Genomic DNA, 23,489 nt, shown 5'->3' with positions numbered 1-23,489 from the left:
TCATAATGATAGCGATATGAAGGATTGGTAAACACACACTAATACGATATTCTTATATCCTGAGTAATTTGTATTCACTTTGCCAGGTAGTTGGTAACACCCCGAAGGAAACTTCGGCGATCTTATAAAGGATATCTATGACTAAGTGTCGAGCTGATGAACACTAAAAACCATTCGTTGTTTCATTCCTCAATTGGGACTAACCTCACGCTAAAAGCTGATTTGGTACAAGCAAAACGATGTTTTTGTTGATTATTAATATATCAATCAGATATACATAATCAGTTTCTAATTATTCTAAGTTTCATATTAGGTAAACCTCCTTTAATCTAACATACAGAGCTGATGGTGAATGTTACTGTATTTTTTTTGTTTACGTGCTTCAAATCGTTTGTCTTAATGTTTAACGTTTACTTTTTTCTTTTTATTATTAAAAAAGGATACTACATATCCCAGCAAGCCACAAAAAGAATGAGCGATCGCATGTACGCAAGAGTTTCGGGTAGTTTTGTCAATTCTGCATTAGGAAATTCATTGAAACTTTGACATTACTACATTGTTACAAACACCATTTGCCAGTGACAGTTTAGCAAATTTCCCTTAGAAGAATTTATGCGCGAATAAAACGAAAAACACCACTGTTTCATTTTTAAGTTTTGACATTGCCGTCAAAAGGAAAAAGAGTGAAATAAACACTCAAAAGGAATAAAAAGGTGGACAGAAGGAAATTAGTTCTGGAAGTTTATAAAATTTGTGAAATTGATATTGAAAAATCAGCTGTAAGGAACGTGAGAAGCACTAAAGTTTTATTGCTATAGAAGGAGAATCTGAACGTGCTCGAAACGAGATGACTGCTCCGCGTAGACTTCGCAAAGAATTGACCGATCTACAGGCTTGTGGTTTGAAATCTTTTCGTGAAATTAATGCGGACGAGGAGAATCTACTGCGTTGGACCGGTTTAATTGTACCAGATAATGCTCCATATAATAAAGGAGCATTTCGTATTGAAATAAACTTTCCTGCGGAGTACCCATTTAAACCTCCAAAGATAATATTTAAGACTAAAATTTATCATCCAAACATCGATGAAAAAGGACAGGTTTGCTTACCCATTATATCAACTGAAAATTGGAAGCCTGCAACACGTACAGATCAAGTTGTTCAGGCATTGATTGCATTAATCAATGACCCGGAACCAGAACATCCGCTGCGTGCAGATTTGGCCGAGGAGTACTTGCGAGATCGAAAGCGTTTTATTAAAAATGCCGAAGAGCATACCCGGAAGAATAGCGAAAAACGGCCGACAGATTAAATAAGAAGTGCTGCCAAAAAAATTACATGTGAAGTAGAAAGAATATATATACATAAATAAACAAATATAATCATTGGCATTGAATTATGTATTTCCATCTACTGGACATATTTGTAAAATTGTATTGTAAATGGTAATATCAATAGAGAGAAAAAGTAGAATTTTACATACGAACACGGGTCAGTCATTGTGTTTATGTATTATATTCCTAAAACCACTGCTTTGAATAAATAGCTCCATGTTTTCTTATAAAATATGTACAAATTCACCTATGAATATTAGTTACTATAACGTATAGGTAGATTGAAAGAAAGATAGCCAATGTCATCGTGTAGGAATCATTCGGTGGATAATTTAATAGCAAGTATATGCAAATAAAATAATGACTAAATAAAAAACAATTGATATATATTTTTTAATTATGTTCTTATGTATATGTTTTTTTTTTATATACATACACACAAACACATTTTTTTTATTTGAGATTTCAATATAAATATTTATTTCTAATAGAAAAATAATATTCTTACATAGTTTCAGTTATCTAAAGCTAATTTAAAATTTTTCATCAATAATTGATTATTATAAGCCATCAATGTATTTGCAAACTTATTGCGATGCAATTTTTCGATAGGCATAATACATAAAACATTTGCATCTTCTGCTAGTAAATCGCGAATCCGTTTTAACGCAGACATTTGGTCCTGTGTATATTTATCACATTTGGCAAGCAACTCTATCTGAAAGTTAGGCCCAGTGGAAATAGATAAATGTCCAAAAACGAAAAGGGCCAATGAAAGTAGCACGGAAACGGATAAGTGTGTTAAAAAGGCCACATTTGACAGAACAATTCGCCGTGTTTGTTTTTCGTAAATCGTATCAAGTAATCCAATAAAGTATTCTCGAGGGAGCAGCGAGTATCCATGCATATTTAGATTTAGTTGCATTTCCTCATCGTCTGCAATACAATTGGGTTTCAGCATGTAAATGGGATCACGGTTTAACATTTCCTTAAGCTTTTGATGCAGTTGCATAACATAAGGATGCGCAAAAAGACTACTAAGTAGTTCAGTGAATGGAGCGCCTCTGTAAATATGCAATTCTGGGGTAGATGTGTCGTACTCTTCCTGAAACTGTATATCATAATTGAAGTCTAATATTTTTTCTAAATTGTTAATGTAACGATGAAATGAAAATATTCGTTCTTCCATTGTTGTTTCCTTTGCCATTTCACGTTCCGTGTATGAACCTCTGCAAAACGGTGCAGACTTGCAGTTTTCTTCAGTTGCTTGATGTCCATATAAAACTTTATTCTGCTCCGCGATGCTACACACCTTGTAGCGTGCGTAAAATTCATTGGCTGTTTCCGTTCGGAAATGCTGTTTATAAATCACCTGACGACGAGTAGGTTTTACTTCATATGTCTGAATGTTCGCTTCAATCGCTTCAATTTGAAAATTCATAAAAAGTCGTGCGCATATCTCATGTTGCAGAAAGAAATCATTTGGCAAGTATGATCTCGGGAAAAGCGGAAGTATGTTTGCACATCCAACATTTTCCTTCATCAATTGCAATAGTTCTGGTAAATACTTGGTCTGCTTTCGGTAACCAATGCAAATTATATAAATTTCCGAGTTGCCACGCTTCGAGGTAGCAGGCTTGAATACGTGAACCTCCTCGAAAATACAGTTCAGCAAAAATAGTTTACACACATTTGTTGATTCGAACATTGTAAACATTTTCACTACAAAGCAACCACCATCTGCGAGTATACATAGAGCTGCGGTGAGCTCGGCAAAATGAAGTGTGGCCACCACTTCTTCCTGACAATCAGGTGCATCAACACAATCTATTGAACCATCAGCCGTAATTAGCTGCACATTATCCTCCAAACGTTTCCGGCAATGTTCTTGCATTTGCTCAATATGATTACGATTTATAATGTTGCCAGTAAAATCATCATGCATTAGCCAATTGTCAAATGTGTGAAACATAAATCTATCGTCCGTAATCATGCCACTTGTGGGGTTGCCTTCGTAATACGGATTAAGTGTTGTAGAAAGCCAACGCCATTCTACCTATATGACATAAATATACATACATATGTAAATATACAAATGTATATATAAATATGTATATTAAACATAAAAACAAATATAGTTAGCATGATGTGTTAATCATTTCTGGATCAATATTCCCACCTCTTCTTTTTTGTATGTTGAATACATGTAATGATTTAAGGCGGCAATAAATGCTCCCGGCAATTCGCACAGATGCAAAGAATTTAAATGCGGACCTTTTACCAGAGGGTAGGCGTGGAGACATTCAAATAATTTGCACCAAGCTACTGTAACAAATTCGGCCTTGGTTTCATTTTTCAAACGCCATGGTATTTCATTTGATGGATCCTGGCGTCTTGTATGCAGACTCCAATCTTCAATTGTGTAATTATTTAATTTGCACTTGACATCATTTAATTTTGGCTTCAGTTGTTGCAGTGTATCAAATTGATAATATTCACTAAATGCTTCGTTTGGAGAAGGTAACTGCCAAGTATTCTCTTTTGGCTTTTGATAATGGAATTTTTTTTCGAACACTCGATTAACTTCCATCTTGCTTGGCTTATTATCCGACCTGGATTCGTAGCGAAAATGCTCCTTCGATGGCCTGTTGTAGTTGGTTGCAACCTGCAATAATCCACTGCGCGGAATTAAACGTTGTGTCGTATTTTCCATTTTGCTATTTCTTCTATTCACATAAGCATTAATAGGGTTTAATGCAAAGAAATAAACACTGGATAATTATTAGAACAACAAGAATAATAAATCTTTTAATACTGCGCTCAATCTGTTATATGAACGCCGGCGAATTTCAAGTAAACAAAAGGCGGCTTTCGCTTACCCACTGCATGCACGAACGATAGAATATTATAGCGTTTATTTTTACATGAACAGGGTATTTTAAGTTTGCCTCTAAGTTTGTAACACCCATAAAGAAACGTCGGGAATCTTATAAAGGATATATAAAAATAATCACCTGAGTCGATTTAGCCGTGTCCGTCTGTCAGTTTTTTACCTTTCTCACCAGTCCTTGCATAGAAAGCTTTTGTATTGGATGCGCTGAATACATAGAGAGCGACAAACTTCAAGCGACATCTGTCAAATATTAAAATACACACGTTCTTATGGACACATTTATGTAGACGTGTCGCTCTTTATGTGTTGAGCACATGACTAGAAAACGGTAACGGCGCAAGACTTCAAAAATAGAGGAACCTACAAGATTTATGATTTTCCGATCGGCAAACATAAAAATACCGTTATATTTTGCAGAGTGAGTTGAAACTTCATCACTAAGAACAGTAGTAATTCGTTTATTTATTTATTTTTGCATTTATTTTTAATTTACAATTACATACATACATGCATTTCATATTCTAATTGGCTTAGTTTAAACGACACACGTATTTCTACATAAATACGCGAACAACACAATACACTAAATACTCGTAGCAGATGCACTTAGAGGCCTATATAACTACATAAGTATATGACTACCAAATACTCTTACATATATACGGAATTTTACTGTCCAAGTCGAACAGCTACAGAATTACAACTACATACATACATATGTATGTATACACTTAAGTATAGAGTACTCGTAGGCGTGTGTAGCAAAATTAAAAACACCGCAGTACATGCGATAGTTAACAACTACCTTGCAGCTACTATTAACTCGGACTAGTCCGTCGACGGCCACATTAGAGTTCAATTGTGGAATTTCGGTCAGAAAAATGCCATTCGGACCAGTTCAAGAACTAGTTAAGCAGCAGTTGCCAGTAGTTGTTAACTGGTATTTCTGCCATTATGTTTAGTAAGTGAGTGTGTGTGTGTGTGTGTATGTGGGGAACAGGTGTTGCCAACTTATCACAACTTAGCGAAAAATGATGCATTTAGCACTGAACCATTGGCTTCAGCGAATTCTACAACCCGTTAAGCACATGCACAAACATGCATACTGCATGCATGCATGTGTGTGCATTTAGCGAATTTTGTATTGCTATTCCCATGTTGTGATTACTGTTTTTCAACTAAGTTGCCCTGTAGGAAATGTTTCTTAAATATAGTAATTTATTTGTTTATGTAAGTATGGCTGTGTGTGCGACTTGCAAATTTTTGATTGTCTCCATTTATTATGATTTCTTTGACATTTTTTTTTTCATATTTTTTTGCATAATTTTTTTTTGTTATTTATTTAACAATTGCTTTTGAGTACCTTTATTAAAGTGTTTTTTATTTTTATTTTTTTTCACTCTTTACAAAACATCCTACTGTTTAGTATATAACTTGTTCTCTTATATATAAGTAGTATATAATATATGTATGATTAAAAAAAGTAGTTAACAATTTTAGTTTTTTTTTCCAAAATAAATTACTGTAATAATTATAGTTTAGAGTTTGTGTGTTTTTGGTTTGTAGTTCCATTGCTTGTTTATACAATTTATATAACTGAAGAGTACTTAGATCTTATGCTACATACATACATACATATATGTTCTTATAATAGATATCAGAGTTAACCTCAAACTGTCTCAGTTGAACAAATATCCAACTTTGCTTAAATATTTGTTTAAAATATAGTTAAACTTGTTTGAAGTCCGAGCTGAAAAGCTGAAGTAAAAAGTAAACACATTTTTGCAATTTTTTTTAAGTTTATTTTTCCGGTTTCCGAAAGAAAGAAGTATAACTTATATACTTATATATACTGTAAACACAATCAGGGTTGCAAAAAATGCTTTAAAGTGAGGAAAAACGTTAAAAAATTCATAAAAATTTTATGCATAATTTTTTATTCAAAAAATTTGAATGAAAAAAAATCGCAACCCTAACCTCCATAATCATCTTCTATTCGCAACTGCACTGCTCCGCTGCGCTTGAGCTCTTTGCTCTTGCAAAATAAAGCAATAAATGCGTAATTGCTTCGGTATTTAGCTTCTCTCTCATTAGAAAATCTCTCTCATTAAGACATCTCTCTCATTAGAAAATCTTTCTCATTAAGAAATCTCTCTCATTAAAAAATTTCTCATTAAAAAATCTCTCTTAATAAAAAATCTTCATTTAAACTTTAACAAAAAATTAGCGACTTGACATCAATGCTAGCGAGTATACATAAGTATAACCTATTAAAGTGGCATAATCGCACTCTTTTCTATCTATATTGATTTATGCCAGTTTCAGTGACTTATGACTTTATGAGACTTATACCAGTTTATGTGACTTATACCAGTTTATGAGACTTATACCAGTTTATGTGAATTATACCAATTTAAGCGACATACATCAGTTTACGCAACTTATACCAGTTTAAGCGACAAGTACCAGTTTACGCGACTTATACCAGTTTATGCGCCTTATACCAGTTGTTTGTTTCTTTCGCCATATGTCAAGCGCATTGCAGCCAAATAATTTTCGCTAAACTCAGTAGGTATGTATTTGAAATTTTTTCACTTCCTCAGCAGGAATCTCTAGTCATTCGATTAATTAAAAAAATATTTTTGTATTTTTCACAAAACTAAGCGCCTTCACTGCCAAAAACGTCTAATTAAATATGCATAAGTATATTTTTTGGTTATTGGCGTGAGAAAAGAGCTTGAATGTCTACAGTTTATAAAGTCAGCAGCTAATGGTGGGAGTTGTTGTCATTGTTTCTTACGCATATAATTCGCTATAGTTTATTTTCAAAAAAGACATACATACATACATACATATAAACTGTTATGCATGTCTGTAATTATGTAAGCAACGGCTTTTTTGTTTTCTTTTGTGTTAATAACAGCAAATTTGTTGTTTCATTTTGTAAGCATAGTTCAGCTTTTAACCCCTTTTTTAGTTTCCTTTCGTCTACTTTTACTTTGTGTTGTTGTTATTATTATTTATTATTAAATAGTTTTTTGTTTTTGCTGGCTAAGTGTCTTCTAATATATAGTTTTTTGTTTTTGCATTAGTACTATTTACCGTTTGCACATATATGAACCATAAATGTACAGTCGGTAGCTTTACGGTTATTTAACAGTTATTTACTTGGTAACTAACAGAACGTAAGTGTAGTTTGTCGATAAAAAAAACAAGATATTTTCTTAAAACTTAAACTTTAACAGCTTACGTCTTATCAGCTAAATTCTTATTATTTTTCGGAACTGAGAAACGTCAAAAAAACTAGAAACTTACAACAGAGTTGCTTAGAAGCCTATTGCTTGTCATTTTTGTTATGTTATTTATTTATTTTTTTTCATAATACTCTTCAAGTATGCATATTAATGTTCACACAACCTTCTACTCATAGTTTTTTGTTTTTGTGTTGGTTCCCTTCACATTACTCCCAACTCTCTCATCCTTTGTAGCTATATAACTTTACGTCAATCTTATGCGCTTGCTTCTAAATCTCCTTGCTTGGTTATTTCGCTGATCCTGGTGATTGCTAATCAAAATTGCTAACGGTATCCTCCTCCTCCTGCAGTGAAATGATCTTGAAGTGCAAACAATTAAAAAAGAAATATAATATAATGCTATTAGTTGGTAAAAAAATTTCAAGGTCGAATTTAAAAGTTTTTATCTTTTTCAAATTTAATATTCAATTACTACTGTAGATATAACAAAAGAAGAGGACTTGAAAAAAATACACAATTTTGCTAGTTTGGTGTATTTTGTAGAGTTTTTCCAGCAGGGGTGGCTGCCATGAAGTTAGCAGTAGATGTATTGCTTCGAAGTAGCGTTGTAACTTTTGGAGAGGTGAACATTCACTTCGATGGTAGAGCGGCAATACTAACAGGTGATCCAAGTAGAGGTACTTTTTCGATAGCTTTTTTTTTGACAGATCTAGCATGAGTCGTGTCAGGCTGTCATGTTATTTAACCGACTATTTGATGTCTGAAATTGAACTTCGTGATCTAGGCGACATTTGGTTTCAACAAGACGACGCCACTGCCCACACATCGCATCAATCAATGGATTTATTAAGCGGACACTTCGGTGAGCAGATAAGTTCATGTTTTGGCCGGTCGATTGGCTACAAAGATCGTGTGATTTCACAACGTTAGACTTTTTTCTGTAGGGACATGATAAGTCTAAACTTTATGCGGACAATCCCGCTTCGACTCAGACCTTGTAGCAAAACATCATGCGTGTCATTCGCCAGTTACCAGTCGAAATGCTCGAATATGTTATCGAAAACTAAGTCGTAGCCGCGGCCAACATTTGGAAGAGATAATCTTCAGAAAATAAATGCCAAAGAAAGTCCTTTCGAATAATAACAAATATTTCCCATTAAATTTGAAGCTTCTGTGTATTTTTAAGTAGGGAACATTGAAATGGATCACCCTTCAGCTTTGAGCTCGCTTACTGTGTGCGAAAAATTTGTTATCGAAGGAATAAAGGAAATAAAGTCTGGTCCAAGCAAGAGAGAGCTTCCTAGTCTCGATTAAATCGGCTTGCGAACGAGTTGGCTCTCCGTTGTCCTCTTGTGTCCTATCGCTGAACAACTGAACATTGCATAAGCTTAGCAGGCGATGATCAAAAACTAGCTAATATGCAACTGCGAGTTCTTTGTTGCACTAGTATGTACAGTTTGATTTCTACTCGAAGTACCCACCTATTGCTTCGGCACCGACTTCGGTGCTGCCAATAGTTTCATGAATCTATTGGCGATTTTTTCGACTTTTTCTAGGTACAAAACTTTATAGATCCGTTCCACATCTGTTTCAACTTGATGCCATCGACACGATAGGAGCAAACAACAGCGCTGTTGATTCTTCTTTCCGGAAACTGAGTGAAGAAGGAAGGTGAATTGGTGGACTATGCATTTATAAAGACCTAACTGCAAGGTTTAAGGGTTTAAGTACCAACTCTCTCGCTTTTTCATGAAGGTTGAAACCTTTTTCACAACAGCAGCACCATCTAAATAATTTCACCAAACTTGCTTTCGATGCAAACTTTAAATAAATATTGTATTTATAAAGCAAAAATCACTCAAATAATTCTAATAATGTTTTCTATATTTGTGTGTGTGTTTGTACGAGTATAAATACATACATACATACATATGTATATAGATACTAATGCGACTACTTCGCCTACATTTGTATGGCTAACAGTAAAAGCGTTAACTACAATGGCGCTACAAAAATCATAAAAAAAACTCATATGAAAATATCTATTTGCTAAATTTTACTAAGCGTCCATATGCATACCAACAAAACAAGATCTTCTTCTAGTAAGTACATATGCGCGTTCTAGCGTAATTCTAAATTGTTCAATAATAGTCGCTCTTGGCATTCCGCCGCTACTTACATGCACTGTGAATCCGTTAAAGTTGCGTTGGCATTGCAGTTGTTGTTGTATTAGATAATATATTTTTCTCTTGCTTGTGTGTGTGCGAAATGCTGATGATGTTTTTGTTGTGTGACTGGGTGCCTGGTGCTGTTTCTTATTGTTATTACTATTAGATTAGGGGGTTATATCCACTTGTCGATTTCAAAAAATCAGAGTGTTTGAGAATATTCTCCGAAAATTTGAAGTTGCTCCGGCAAATAGTTTCGGAGATATGAGCGAATTTTTGAAAAATTTAAAATTTATATAATAGTAATCGGCGTCTAAAACTCTGACCTCTTTCTTGGAACATTGTATTCAGAATCTATTCATCAAAAATTAAAAAAAATAAGTTTCATCGCTTAATAGATGAGATGTAGAATGGGGTCATGTGTAGAAGTACACGAAATTGAGGAAAGTTCTCTGTTTGCCATTCACTTGGTAGTGGCCAGAAATGATGCTTTTACATACATATGGCTCAAGCAACTCACGACTTCCGCTCCTAGACCAAGTATCCTCAGGGTAGCCAAAGAACATCCCTTCAAACGGAACTAAAGTGAGAAGGCAAAACATCCCCTCCACAGGGTGGTGCCCTGGATTTGGGACCGGCCACGTAAAAAACGCCCCCAACAAACAGTCAAAAACAGGCTTCGCTGTTGTTAACTCGGCTATAATCATGTAAACAGTGTCTATGCTAGTAAAGCAGAAGAAATAGATGAGTATAGATCGTGATTACTCGGGTTATTTGAAAAAAAGAAATTGCAAAGTTGCAAACAACATGAAAAAATGATTTGGAATCGAAAAAAAACTTTCGCTCAAAAACAGAGTCAGAAGAACTAGGAAAAATTTCTAAATATCGCAACACTAGTTTCTGGGAAATCGTGGTCACCGACTTTGAAAACGAGGTTTCAAACTTGGTTTATTAATTTTTTACAAAATGCGTCTTCAAAGAAAGCAAAAACACAAAATAGCTGTAATTTTTGGTACTTGCTAGTGGATATAACCCCCTAATTAAAACTCAAAAATCATTTTCATAATTTACAGTTTTTGTTTTTTTTAAACAAATTAACGGTTTCTGTGCAATTACAGAAATAGCTTTTCTCGAAACTCTCCGCTCACTTGCCTGTAGGTGTGTGTGCGTGTGTGTTAATTTGACAAAATTTGAATTGAAATGCATTTAATGTGCACTCTGTCTGTGTAACGGTTAACTACCCGTAATATTACTTGTTTGTTGTTGTTATTATTTAATTTTTATTTTTATTTTTAATTATTTGCGTGCTTAAAACTACAAAAATCATACTTTGCTCTAAGTTTTCAGCAGTTTTGAGGTAAATTTCCGAAAACGTCGACTTCATTGCGTTATATATTTTCGCTTTTACGAATGTGTGGAAGTTAGGAAACGGGTGAAATGAAATTACTGAAGCGTCGCCCGTATATAGTCGTCGAAATCATCTAAAAAATGCAGGCAATAAAATCATATTGACTCGAGTGTACATGTTTAGCTAAGTCAAGGACGCAGGCGCAGGCTGCTACTGACGCCGCTCAGTGTAGGATTTCAGAGAGCACATTGTTTTGTTTACAACACGCATATTACAACAAATACATAGGTAGGTATGTATAGCTTAGATGTCTAGTGAGAATGTGAGTCTAGTTGACGGGTGTTTCAATATGCTTGCTTTTGGGTTATGCTGTTGGACTTGGGTGCTCCTTAGATAATGGGTTGCTGCAGGGAATTACGCGAGCTGGTTTTCGAATGCACTGTGCGCGCAGGCAGTTGTAGGTAATTTCAATGTAAAATGTACATAAAAACAAAATTATGGTTAGTTTATACAAAGGTAGCCAAATGCAAAAATATTTATACATTTGTATATATTGGATTATTGGTTTACGGCTTTTACTTGAATAAGTTGTGAAACGGAACATTTAGAGCACGAAAAAAATTCTCTTATGTACGTAACGAGAAAGTCTGTACTATACTTATAAAAACACGAAAAATATATTATATTACATTAGAAGAAGAATAAAACATTCGTAAAATTCTTTAAAATTTATTTTTATTTAAGTCAAAATTTATGAAAATATTTAGATTTGGTGAAAAAGTATGTTTTGATGTTTGCTTTGACGAAAAGTGCTTAAAAAATGTTTTCGAAAAGTTTTTAAGTTTCGAATAAAACTGTACATACTCACCTTGTTTCAGTCGTGGATGTATAGTAAACGTCGGAAATATATTCGATGATACATAACAAATTATCTTGTCATATGCCTGAGCTATCTGCGATTCACCAAACAGCGTGGCGATTCGAACAAACAGCTGGCATAAAACAAGTAGATAACCATAAACAAATAAATATATGTATGTGAAAGTAGTATTTGAATCGTCAAACTGTGGATAACAGTGGGTTTCAAGACCAGCCTTACTATTTTGGAATCCTCAAAGGTGATCTAGAGATTGATTCCCGAAACATACTGAAATTATGGAGGAAATTTCTATTATCTATTTTCTCAAGAATGCCACGCAAGCCACCGATGAAATTTGTGATGTTTACAGAGACGATGCTGCATAAGTTCGTGTAGTACAACAATGGTTCGCTCTGGTCGACCTATCATTGATAAAGTCGAGGAAATTATGGAAAAGATTGACCATGACCATCACATAAGCAGCCATGACATCGCTAAGGAACTTAGCATTCATCATCAAACGGTTTTTAACCATTTAAAAAAGGCTGGCTACAAAGAGAAGCTCGATGTTTGGGTACCACATGAATGGACCGAATTAACATCTTCGTTTCTTTGCTGAAACGATATGAAATCGAACCATTTCTGAAATGATTGGTAACTGGAGACAAAAAGTGGATCAAATATGACAAGAAAGTGCAAAAAAAAAAATCATGGCCCAAGCGTGGTGAAGCTCAACAAATGGTCGCAAAGCCAGGATTGGCTCCTCGAAAGGTTATGCTGAGTGTTTGGTGGGATTGAAAAAAAATCATCCACTACGAGCTAATTCAGCCTGGCCGAACGATTGACTCTACGGCTTAATGTCAACAACTGCCAGAACTGATCAATAGAAAGGGCTTCGTCTTCCACCATTCAGGTGCAGGTCAAAATGAAAACTAATATAAAATATTTGAAGAATTTTTCCTTTTCATAAAATTTACTTCTCGCATATACTTACTTGACTCCAGAAATAAAAGTAAAAAATCACATATTCTACATCGAAAATATAATTAAATTAAAAACACTAAATTACAGAAATTCGTGATTTACTAAATATTTGCTTTTCTCATGCGTCAAGTTACAGCTACTTGCTATTGCATATATTTATAATTACAAAACTAAATTGTTTTAAAATATTCATTTTTAGGTGGTAGCACATTTATAAGGCAATCGATCTGTGGAAAATAGTGCTAAAAGATCATGCGCAATATCATTGAAAAATAAATTGAAAAGATTTCAAGATAAAATAGTAATAAATTACATAATCAAAGTATTTGAAACAGGCAAAATGTGGTACCGTTATGCAATAAGTGTGCAAGTGTAAATGTGTGCTAAAAGTGATGGACTGATTCGATTTGTGTATTGGTAATTGTGTAGAGTGGCGGGCTAAAAGAAACTGTTGTTGCTAGAAGTATGCTTTAACTAAAATTTTGAAATTTTTAAAAATACTTAAACTAATATTCGTTTTTTTTATCTATCATGGGCATTTTGTATCTTTGATCTTTAAAATAATATTGGGTGTTTTTTTAGACGTGTGTTTTTCAATGAGGTATTCCTTTTTTCAGTGTTGGTCCTTTGGAAACCCTTTGGAAACCCTATACTTAATATTTACTCAGTTTTTTAATGAAGAGTTTTACTTCGAATCAATGTTTTGGGAATGGCTCCAAAACCAGATGGTCACCGATACCGGTTTTCACAACAAAATTTTGTTCAGCGTTGAAGCGCACTTTTGGTTGAATGGGTATGTTAATAAACCAAACCACAAGCCATTACATCCGACAAAGTTTCTGCTCGGTGCGCGCTATGGGTAGAGAGAATCATTGGTCCATATTTCTTCAAGAATGAAAGCGGCCATAATATTACAGTTCATATGGTTCGCTACACTATATTGTTAATGACGTCCTCGTGCCTGAATAGGTGGATGTTGCTGATGCCCTACATGCCATACAGCTAACGGCAGAATAAATTTATTGAAGGAAACTTTTGGTGTGTGCATTATCTCTCGTGGTGGTAAGCTGGACTAATTTTGTTGTTGTTTTTGTAACGGTTATTTATTCCCCGTTAGAATGGTAGGGTTCAGATAAGTTGTCATCGAGGTCATCCAACGGCAGGCCTAGGAAACGTGGTTTTTCGACGGGATCGGATCGTTCCGAGAAAGGTCTCAGAAGAAAGCTGGGCATTTAAAGAGGTGGTTAGTATCATGCGGAGATTCGTTGTACGCTGGACATATATATATTTAATATGTCGTGGTCGCTTCTGGATAAGTAGGAATTTAAACTGCTACGGTATCCAGAACGAAGCTGTGAAGGATCACTATCGATTCTCGCGGCAACTCGAGCTCTTCGTCTGCAATGGATGGTGTTTTGACTCCATGTACGCCATTCACTGAGAGGGGAGTGGGTGAAGGTGCTTATGGCTCCACATGAATAACGGTCAGTGCATGTCTGAAGTTTGTTGAGTCCGAAGTCTGGTCGGCGAATATCTTATGTCGTCGACGTAGTTGATAAATGACCTCTTGATGCTCCTAGGAGCCGGTCCCGTTGCAAGCACGTGACAGGGATGATTTCTACGAAAGCACCCTAGCAGAAAATATTCTTTTGGTTTTATATGCGTTTCTATTCTTTTTGAAACCCACAAGTCTAAAAAACCCTTTATTACCAAAAATTTTCCTTAATATTATGAAAATCGATTAAAAGTTTATATGACAATACTTTTATGTAATCTACATATCGAGTGCCGAGTTGTAATACTTTTTGAAGTTATCGATTAATCGAACAGTTTTTTTAATAGCCTTCAAAACAGCTTTGTGCTACTATTCGACTGTTTCTGCAAATAGTACAGCGAAACATCTATATTTGGTACATAAATAGCTTAGATCGTTGACGAAATGATTACCATTGCTAGAAAAATGACTTTCGTTAGTTATGATTTCAGTTGCCAATTGGATAAGTAAGGATGCACCAGTCATAAAGAATGTGACTAGAAAACAAGGCTTACTTTTCTACAGAGACAAACTATAATAAATAATTATTCGAATATCCGTAAACTACTCGTATGCAGTTCTATCTGACATAGTTATAAAGTATATAGCAAATCAAAAATCTACGCTTGGAGTAAACCAGACAGGGGCCTCTTACAACTGACTGTGAGCAAGTTTACCACTGATGGTGATATGAGGATAAAAATATGGTCACAAAAGCTTGATGGGATCGTAAGAAATAGTAGGCATTAGGCTGGCTCAGTTGGAAAGTTTGGTCCGCAACTCGAAACTCGGGTTGATGAAACACGGACCGAAGAATGTGCGTAATTGACCGCAAAATCGTTAAATATACAATGGTACCGATCAATTTAAGAAACTCTCTGACGGTTTAACTCAGCGAATGATTGTTAATTAGACTTAATTGAATATATTATAAAGTTGTTGATCGAACTAATGATGTTAGAATATTTTGAACTATTCCATAACTGCTACCATAGTTCCAAAACCGGTCGACGTCTAGTCCACACTATGTGTGCTTGGCCTTAGTGCTAATTATTTTCTGACATTCACTACTGTATCACACATGAGGCGTGGCTGTGGTCTCCCTCCTTATCCACTGATTTAGTACGCCTTTCTTCTTTTGACTTCTCCAACATAAATCTATTGTGCAACTTATGCGCTCGGCTACTTAGTGCGCCGTCCGTTTCAACTGCAGTCGCTTTCCCTTTATTGCCTAACGCAGCTTCCGCTGGCTGTGAAGACTTCCCGCCATGCGAGTGGGATCGCTTAAATATGCGCGACATATGCAAGCTGCGTCGTAAATATTCGGACATCCGAACGTGTGTTGGCGACGTTGTGTCACTGAATGGTCTCTGTTTGGGCTGTGCTGTGCCAGCCGCTTGCGGTACAACTTTACTGCTCACGCCACGTCTTTGCTTGGCGCAACGCAGTTCGGTAGCCGACTCATCGGCTGTGTGACCCCAAGCGGCGCGTCCCGTACGCGGATGTATTACACGGTTTGAGCGCACCTGTTGTACATTGCGATGTTCATAGTTCTCTACGATGATAATGGGCGTTGCTCTGGGCGGTAGACAGGCCTGTGCGCTGAAATTATAGGTGGTTACATGAGTGGAGCTTAGTGTGGTCGTGGTGTTCAAATAGATTTGCGGTTGCAAGGAGTGGCACTTGTGTGCGTTGGCCGCGCGCTGCGATCGAAAACTGCGCCAACGGAAAATGTGACGCGCGCGACTGAGATAATCGGTTGCATCGTCCGATTTGTCGTCGGGCGAATTAGGCGCTGAGTTCACGTCGCCGCACTGCAAGTCGCGTACTAAATCGGGTTGTTGCGCCAAAGCGCTGGCGCTGCTGTTGCAACGTCGGCGTTGTTGATATTGTTCGTGTTGCTGCTCGTTGGCAAGTTGGTTGTGTTGGTGCAGCAGCAAGCAGGCGCAGGTGTGCGTATGATTTTTATGGTGTTTAGTGTTAGTATCATTAACGCTGTTGCTGTTATTGTTGTGGCAGCTGTTGTTACTATTGTTGCTGAGCGTTTCGAAATTGCTGCTGCCGTCGGTTGCCGTTGTGAATGTGGTGGTGGTGGTGGTGTGTTGTGAGGTGTGTGTGTGTTGGTGATTGTGGAAATGGTGGCGGTGTTGTTGCTGTTGTTTTAGTGCTAAATGTGCGATTGGTACCTTCATACAACATGTGACCCAAATGTGCTCTTGCAAGGAAAGTGAACGCATTCGCAGCATGCTCGGTTTAAGTGTTAACAAGTGTATTTGATCGCACGAGAGTGAAAACATACCTGTACGTTCGTCGTGATACTCATCGTCATCGGATGACTCAAGGCGATCCTCGACGAGCGATGTTTGCCGTGAGAGACCCTGTGCAGTGACGATTTTGTTTGTTTACAGTTTGGTGTGGTTTTTTTTGGTTAGATTTAAATAGTTTAGTGTTGTTGTTTGGTTTTTTTGGAAATAGAACAAAAGAGGAAAGAAGCAAAAAATTAAGAAGTTTTCTCAAAGACACAATTTACAACTACATACCATACATACATACATACTTATTACTTACATTGCGAAATCATAATATACTTAAAGAAATATATATTCGACAATACATTCTGTGGCGGTAATAATAGACTTTGTCAGCAAACAAATACTTAGGTACTTGGCAACTCTGTCGAAATAATCTCCAGCAAAAGCATTGAATTTTTACAGTTATTTAGTCAATGTAGGACGTTTTTTATTTATCTAAAAGTAATCCTTCTTGGTTTGCTGCCTTCATTTGTTGCCCTAAACTCATTGAGAGGCTCTACACTTCATCCGGGGGACAGTGTGCAGCTCTTGGGCCTTCTTTTTGAATGAAAGCCTTCCATGGTAGTCAAACATTGAAGAGAGTTTGAGAAAGAAATCGGTCGCTTTAAACTGCTGAAGAGAAGCAATTAGGGAGATATTGAACCCCTCACTAAAAGTGATGTCAAGGTCCTATGAAGCCGTAGTTAAGCCAAACATGTTTTATGGGATCGTTGTCTGACCTAAAGGGGACTGAGGAAGATCCTCCAAGTTACTTCCCTTTAGCAAAACAAAATTTCGCCACAATTTTAAGTGTTCTTACTGAAGACTGCACCTGGAATGTCCGGTCCCTTAAGTCGTTAGAACGAAGGCTGCCATAACGCCGTCCAAGAAATGCGATGGACGGGAAGAAGACTGAGGCGGGTATGTTCTTGTGAAGAGAAAGAGTTCCACTCCGTTGGAAAGACCAGGTGGAGAAGGACCTGGCTTCGCTTGGAATCTCCAATTGGCGCCACGTAGCGAAAAGAAGAAACAACTGGCGTGCTTTGTGCTGTAAAAAAGACTGGAGACTGTCCAGTACGTTCACAAGCAGTGCGGTAAAATATTTTGTCGGACGTTTTTAGCCAAAGCGGTATGGAGGAAAGGGAGGCGTAATCACTTGTATATGATAAGTAGGAATTTAATCTGCTACAGTATCCAGAAAAAAAGCTGTGTAAGGTAGTCTCTCGATTCTCGCGGAAACTTCAGCTTGTCGTATGCAATTGATGGTGGTTTGACTCCAAGTACGCCATTCACTGAGAGGGAGTGGGTGAAGGTGTTTATGGCTCTATTGTGAAAGCGGTCAGTCCATGTCTGAAGTTTGTTGGGTTCGAAATCTGATCGGCGTATTGGCTTATATCTTTGATGTAGTCGAGGAAAAACCTCTTGATGCCCCTAGCAGGCGGTTCCATTTCAAGCAGGTGACAGGGATGTTTTTTCTTTCTTTCTTTCTCCTCTATTGCCCGGCATTTGCCAGACTGAGATTAAAATATGTCGCTAGACAGAACCTTGGGCGAAATTTACGAAGTGACTAGCATTTAATATTGATGCTTTAAAAATTATTGATAAGCATAAATTGTTTCGCCGATCTTTGAGGATCTGGTGTTCCACTTTTGGGAGATCCTACCAACAGCTGTTCAATTGAGATCCATCGATTAAGATGAACCCTACAAGCCAGTCTAATCTCAGATGTGCCAAAAATATCCTCTAAGGACCAATTTGAAAAGGCGTTTTCGTATCGAGAAATCAGAAGCAGCCATTAATGTATAGAACAATTGAGGTTACTTGCTTTCTTAAGAAAGTTTCTTAATGTTAGGGTTTGCTTAAAAAAAACTTTTCTGTTAAACGCAGATTCATTTCGTTATAAGGTTTTGACATTGTAAATAATGAACATCCTCTGAACCTTTGCGTGGGATGGACGATAATCGATTTCTGAATCGAAACCTTCAATAACAAAGAAAATGTCGATTTTATTGGACTTTTCAGAACTTGGTTTCCAAAAGTGCAAATTGAGAAACCTTTTTTGCAGCTAGTTCCTTACTCTATTGCTAGTTACTAGTCAAAATGCTCGAATGGGTCATCGAAAATTGGACTCACCGGATGGACCATCTGAGCCGTAGCCGCGGCCAACATTGGAAAGTGATAATCTTCAAAAAATATATTCCAAAGAATATTTCGAATGATAGTAAGCATTCCCCCATTAAATTTAAAGTTTCTGTTCTTTTTTTTAAAAAAGTAGGGAACCTCGAAATGGATCATCCCTTATTTCCGAATTATTTCATAAAGTCTACGAAAGAGCGCTTATTCATGTTTGCTCGAGTTTATTTTCTAAGTTGCAATTTTCTATTTGCAAATACAACCCTGTGCATTAAGAGCGTGAGATCGATAACAGAACACTAGAGTTGCCAAGTTGCTCTTTGGGAATCTTCTTATGAATAATCTTAGGTGATCGCAATACAAACTAATACAATGAAGCCAAGCACTAAGTCTATGAGCGGCTGAATATTACTTATTATTAACAAGCAGTTTCTAACTATATTACATAATAGTAGTTTCTATGCGTGTTGTATGCACTTGTATATACACAAATATCTAATTTATTTTGAGGCTAAGCTTGGCATTAGCTGAGCATATTCCACTACTTATACATGTGTATAGCGGCTAACTAGAGATTAATATACATACATATATATTCATATATAGTTATTGTCATATTGTTAGGCCAAAAATCATACAAAAAAATCAGTTTTAGTACAAATTATACTTTGGAGTAACAGATACTTCATTATTTTTGGAAAGAAGGTTTCGTTTGTTTTTGACCTACCGCATTATGTCTCCTACGCGGTGGCGAGCGTTTGTTCCATAATGCCTCCAGCTGATCGAAGTGCTGCGATTGCGCCAAAGCGGCTTGCTCCGGACCCAGATTAGTCTGCGAAGTGATTGTTTTCATTTCGGCTATTTTCGAAATCTCCTCCATGCTGGCGGAAACAGAAAAGCGCCGCTTCAGGCGTTCATCTACTTGTGCCATCATAACCGATGACGTCAGATGGCCGTATTTCTTCTGCCACGTGTAGGTGTCCAGCGATACCTCCTTTTTGAGTAGACGCTTCATTTGCCGCTTGGGACCTTGTGGGCGTAAGTCTGTGTAATTTCAAGAAATTGCATAAAATGTTCAATAATTTTATTGCAAGAGCAGCAAACCTTCCGCATCCATTGCCGGCGCCGAGTAGGTGGGCAATTTAACGTATTGTGCTGGTGTGTTGTGTAAACAAATAACGGGTAAATTGAAACTCTCCATCAATTGCACTAAAATACGCGAACACTCCAGACTGATGTCGAAACGTTGGAAGGGCACATGCATTTGTAGCGAAGTGAGCGCTAAGCCACGTTTGGTCTCCCAAACAATGAGTGTCTTATCGTCACTGCCCGAAATGGCCGTTGAACCTGCCGGAAGTTTGAGAAAAAAAATGTCCACTTAAATCTGTGCGCTTCACTTCACAAACACTCATACATACCATCTGCTGACACTTTGACGCCCAGCACCGGTGCTAAATGGCCGGCTAGCGTGTGCAGCTCCTCGCCGGTATGCAGATCCCAAATGATGAGATTGGTATCCTTTGAACCGGATATGACTTGTGTCTTGTTGGTCACTGACACTGCCACACAGTTCACTGCATCGGTATGCCCGACGAGCACTTGTGCCAGCTTGCCGCCAGTGGCTTGCCATACCTTCAAAGACATGTCACGCGAACCGGTTATTATATACAAACTGTCGGCGGTGATCGTGAAGCAAGTGATCTCGTCCGAATGTGACACGGTGTACTTTTCATCCTCACGCGTCAGTGACCAGATCTTCAATGTATTGTCACCATTTGTAGAGACCTTTCGGGAGTTGTTAGAGAGTAGAAAAGTTTTTGTAAAGATGTTTGAATATAAATTATGTAACTAATATACGAGATTGGCTCTATAAATCCGTAAATATGTAAGTTTTATATCAGTCCTCAAGTGGAAAGAAAATATTTTATTTAAAATAGTTCAGTTTGTAACAAGGTGGCAACACTTTCCAACAATATTTTAAATTTTACACTTTCCGAAACCTCAATAGCAATGGATAATAAGTATGGAATATATGAAAATTGTTTAACAGTTTGCTCGAATTATTTTTTTTTTTCAAACAAGTGGCAACACTCTCCAACAATATTTTAAAATTTATGCTTTTTAAAATCTCAATAGCTTCAGGTCCTTATTGAAATACTTTTGATTTTATAATTTTTACAGAATTAAAATTTCAAAGAGATGGCAACCCTGGCTAACTATTTTTTAATTACCTTCATTAATCGCAAACCACTCTCTGATACAGTTGTTTTTAGTAAATACATATATTTTTTTTTATTAAAAATTTCAAAACATATGGCAACATTCTAACTTTTTTACTTGTAAATAATTGGATTTTGACGCCGATTAATCAATTAAACTATGAAAATTGTTGTGTTTTTGTAGTTGCTCTTGGTTATGTAAATGCATTATTTGACTAACAAAATTTCTAGCGAGTGGCAACTCTCTACTTTATTAGTTTTATATTGTTGATATCGAACAACTCAAAAATTATTGAAATTGTTTCAGATTTTCGTATATTATCTTTTTGACCAATGCGAGTGTGACCAGGTGGCAACTCTTTCCAGCAATATTTTAAAATTCGAAAATCTCAAGAGCTTGAGCACTTTATTGAAATATTTTTGATTTTATAATTTTTACAGAATTAAAAATTTAAAGATATGGCAACCCTCCTGAAATATTTTATAAATAGCTTCATAAAACCTCTGCAAACCGCTTCTTTTTACAGTTTTGTTTTTAGTAAATAAATTTTTCTTTACTTAAAAATTTCGAAACATCTGGCAACATTCTAACTATTTTCTTTTTAGTTGGATATTTTTACGCCGATTAATTTATAAAGCTATGAAAATCGGTTTTTATAGTTGCTCTTGGTTATGTGAATGCATTATTTTTCCAACAAAATTTCAAACGAGTGGCAACTCTATACTACATATATGTATATGAAAGTTCGTGCCATACTGTTCGGCTAACCCGTTACCAAGCCAATTACCAATCAATTTAAGCACACATTTGTAGACTCACCGCGAACTTCATATTATTTGTGACGGCCAAAAACTTGTACGGTCCCTGTATGGTTTGCAATAAGTTGCCGCCTTCGGCCAACCACACATACATCATGGAATCGCGATCGGTCGAGATGATACGGCGCGAGTCCATAAGCACTACAACGCAACAAACCGACGCATTGTGACCCTATTATATAAAAAATATAAATTTTTTCTTAAACACATACATATACGAACACCTTTACTACGACAACTCACCTTAAAGGAGTTGGTTACCTCACCCAACGCCAAATTCCAAACGTTGACCGTACGATCATCTGCACCCGTTGCCAAGTACTCACCGTTCGGCGCAAAATTTAAACATGTCACCGGGGCTGCGTGTCCATCCAGAGTCGTCTGATACTCGGGTGTGTTGATCTTCAAAATGTGTACGCTGCGACTCGAAGCGATGGCGGCCAATTGTGAGTCACGTGATATATCGAAACAGGTAATCGGTGGCAGCGTGGTCGATGGCGAACGTTGCGATTGCTGCGCACGCTTCAAAGAACGTTTTCGGCGCTGATTATGCGAGTACGGGTGTACGTAGAGTTCTTCGTTACGGAATGAATAGAAAGTGATTTTATTACCGCCGACTGTGATAAGGAAATCATCGTTATCCATTATATATAGAGCTGAAATCGAGCCGGGATTGGGTGGCATTGAGCGTATGAGGCGACCGGAGTGCATATCGTAAATGAGTGCGCGTGTGTCCTCGCCACCAACGACGGCGCGTTGACTGTCCTTAGCGATGGCAATGGCATGGAGCTACGTGAGAGAGAGTGTGAGCATAAGTCAGATTTGAGTTGTGAAACAATAAGTTGTCTATAAATTTGGTGGCACAGCTATCGGTTTGAAGACAAGTGAAATAGGTAACCTCTTTTTTAGAAAGATTTTATATTTTATCGTCTACTTTTTATACTCTTTGCTCTTGTTTTTGTAGATTATTCTTAAAAATTATATAACATTCTATCGCTAGTAAGATTTTGTATCGCTACTAAGACTCAGAGTGAGAAGGCGATATGAAAATCAACTATTGCTCGCCCTTCACCAGATTTTTAAATAATTATTTACACACTCCTTTATTATCGCGCTCTCTATCTCTCTTCAATAGCCTCTTTTATTATTTTTCTTTACACAATTAACTCATTTCTCATATCTCACCTGTGACTTGTGACCTTTGAGGGCATGCAGCTCCTTGCCAGTGGCCAATGTGCGCAAATACAGCACATTATCTTCACAGTGCGCCAACAGAAAGACCTGCAAAAGAAGAGCATAAAACAACAACAGTTAATGTAGCTTTATAACGCAGTGAATGAAAAAAATGGTGTTGAATGATAAAGAAAAAGCGCGAAAATGTTTAATTTTATCGGTAAAAGTGTAGTCGTCGACTGTAGCTGCGGTGAGAAGAGATTAAAACCTGTATAGTTTCAATAACGGTACTTATTGTGAGCTGTGTACTTCGTATATAAATATTGAAAAAAAAAATTGAAAACGGTGAACAAATATTAAAGAAGGGTTCATATGAGTCTAATTTTTTATAATTTCAGTCGATAAATTAATTTGAAATACAAAGTCTAGTGGAAAAAACCCCATAATCTTCCAATATGCACAATTTATACTAGAAAAAAT

At 36.6% G+C, this 23,489-nt stretch overlaps 3 protein-coding genes across 3 annotated transcripts; 1 reads left to right on the top strand and 2 right to left on the bottom strand.

Moving 5' to 3' along the window:
* Positions 1 to 644: 644 nt before the first annotated feature.
* Positions 645 to 1,723, top strand: LOC105227721 (ubiquitin-conjugating enzyme E2-18 kDa). Its single transcript, XM_011207212.4, has one exon. It carries the CDS (start codon positions 848 to 850, stop codon positions 1,310 to 1,312), a length of 465 nt encoding a protein of 154 aa, XP_011205514.1. The 5' UTR covers positions 645 to 847; the 3' UTR covers positions 1,313 to 1,723.
* Positions 1,724 to 1,781: 58 nt separating this feature from the next.
* LOC105227722 (cap-specific mRNA (nucleoside-2'-O-)-methyltransferase 2) lies at positions 1,782 to 4,168 on the bottom strand. Its single transcript, XM_011207213.4, has 2 exons — positions 3,514 to 4,168; positions 1,782 to 3,390 (listed from the first exon to the last, which is right to left on the bottom strand). The coding sequence occupies exons 1-2, from the start codon at positions 4,045 to 4,047 to the stop codon at positions 1,849 to 1,851; spliced, it is 2,076 nt and encodes a 691-aa protein (XP_011205515.2). The 5' UTR covers positions 4,048 to 4,168; the 3' UTR covers positions 1,782 to 1,848.
* Positions 4,169 to 12,881: 8,713 nt separating this feature from the next.
* LOC125780230 (uncharacterized) lies at positions 12,882 to 23,117 on the bottom strand (the record flags this gene model as incomplete). The annotated part of the gene is given in 7 exon segments (XM_049462105.1): positions 12,882 to 16,752; positions 19,526 to 19,842; positions 19,903 to 20,145; positions 20,217 to 20,583; positions 21,838 to 22,008; positions 22,080 to 22,625; positions 23,022 to 23,117. Coding segments are annotated over 7 exon segments (3,051 nt in total), but the record flags the coding sequence as incomplete, so codon positions are not given.
* Positions 23,118 to 23,489: the final 372 nt, after the last annotated feature.

The sequence above is a fragment of the Bactrocera dorsalis genome, unplaced genomic scaffold, assembly GCF_023373825.1.
Source record: "Bactrocera dorsalis isolate Fly_Bdor unplaced genomic scaffold, ASM2337382v1 BdCtg292, whole genome shotgun sequence".
NCBI classification, from domain to species: domain Eukaryota; kingdom Metazoa; phylum Arthropoda; class Insecta; order Diptera; family Tephritidae; genus Bactrocera; species Bactrocera dorsalis.
Note: the sequence above shows the minus strand (reverse complement) of the source record. Positions and strands in the feature narration are given on the sequence as shown.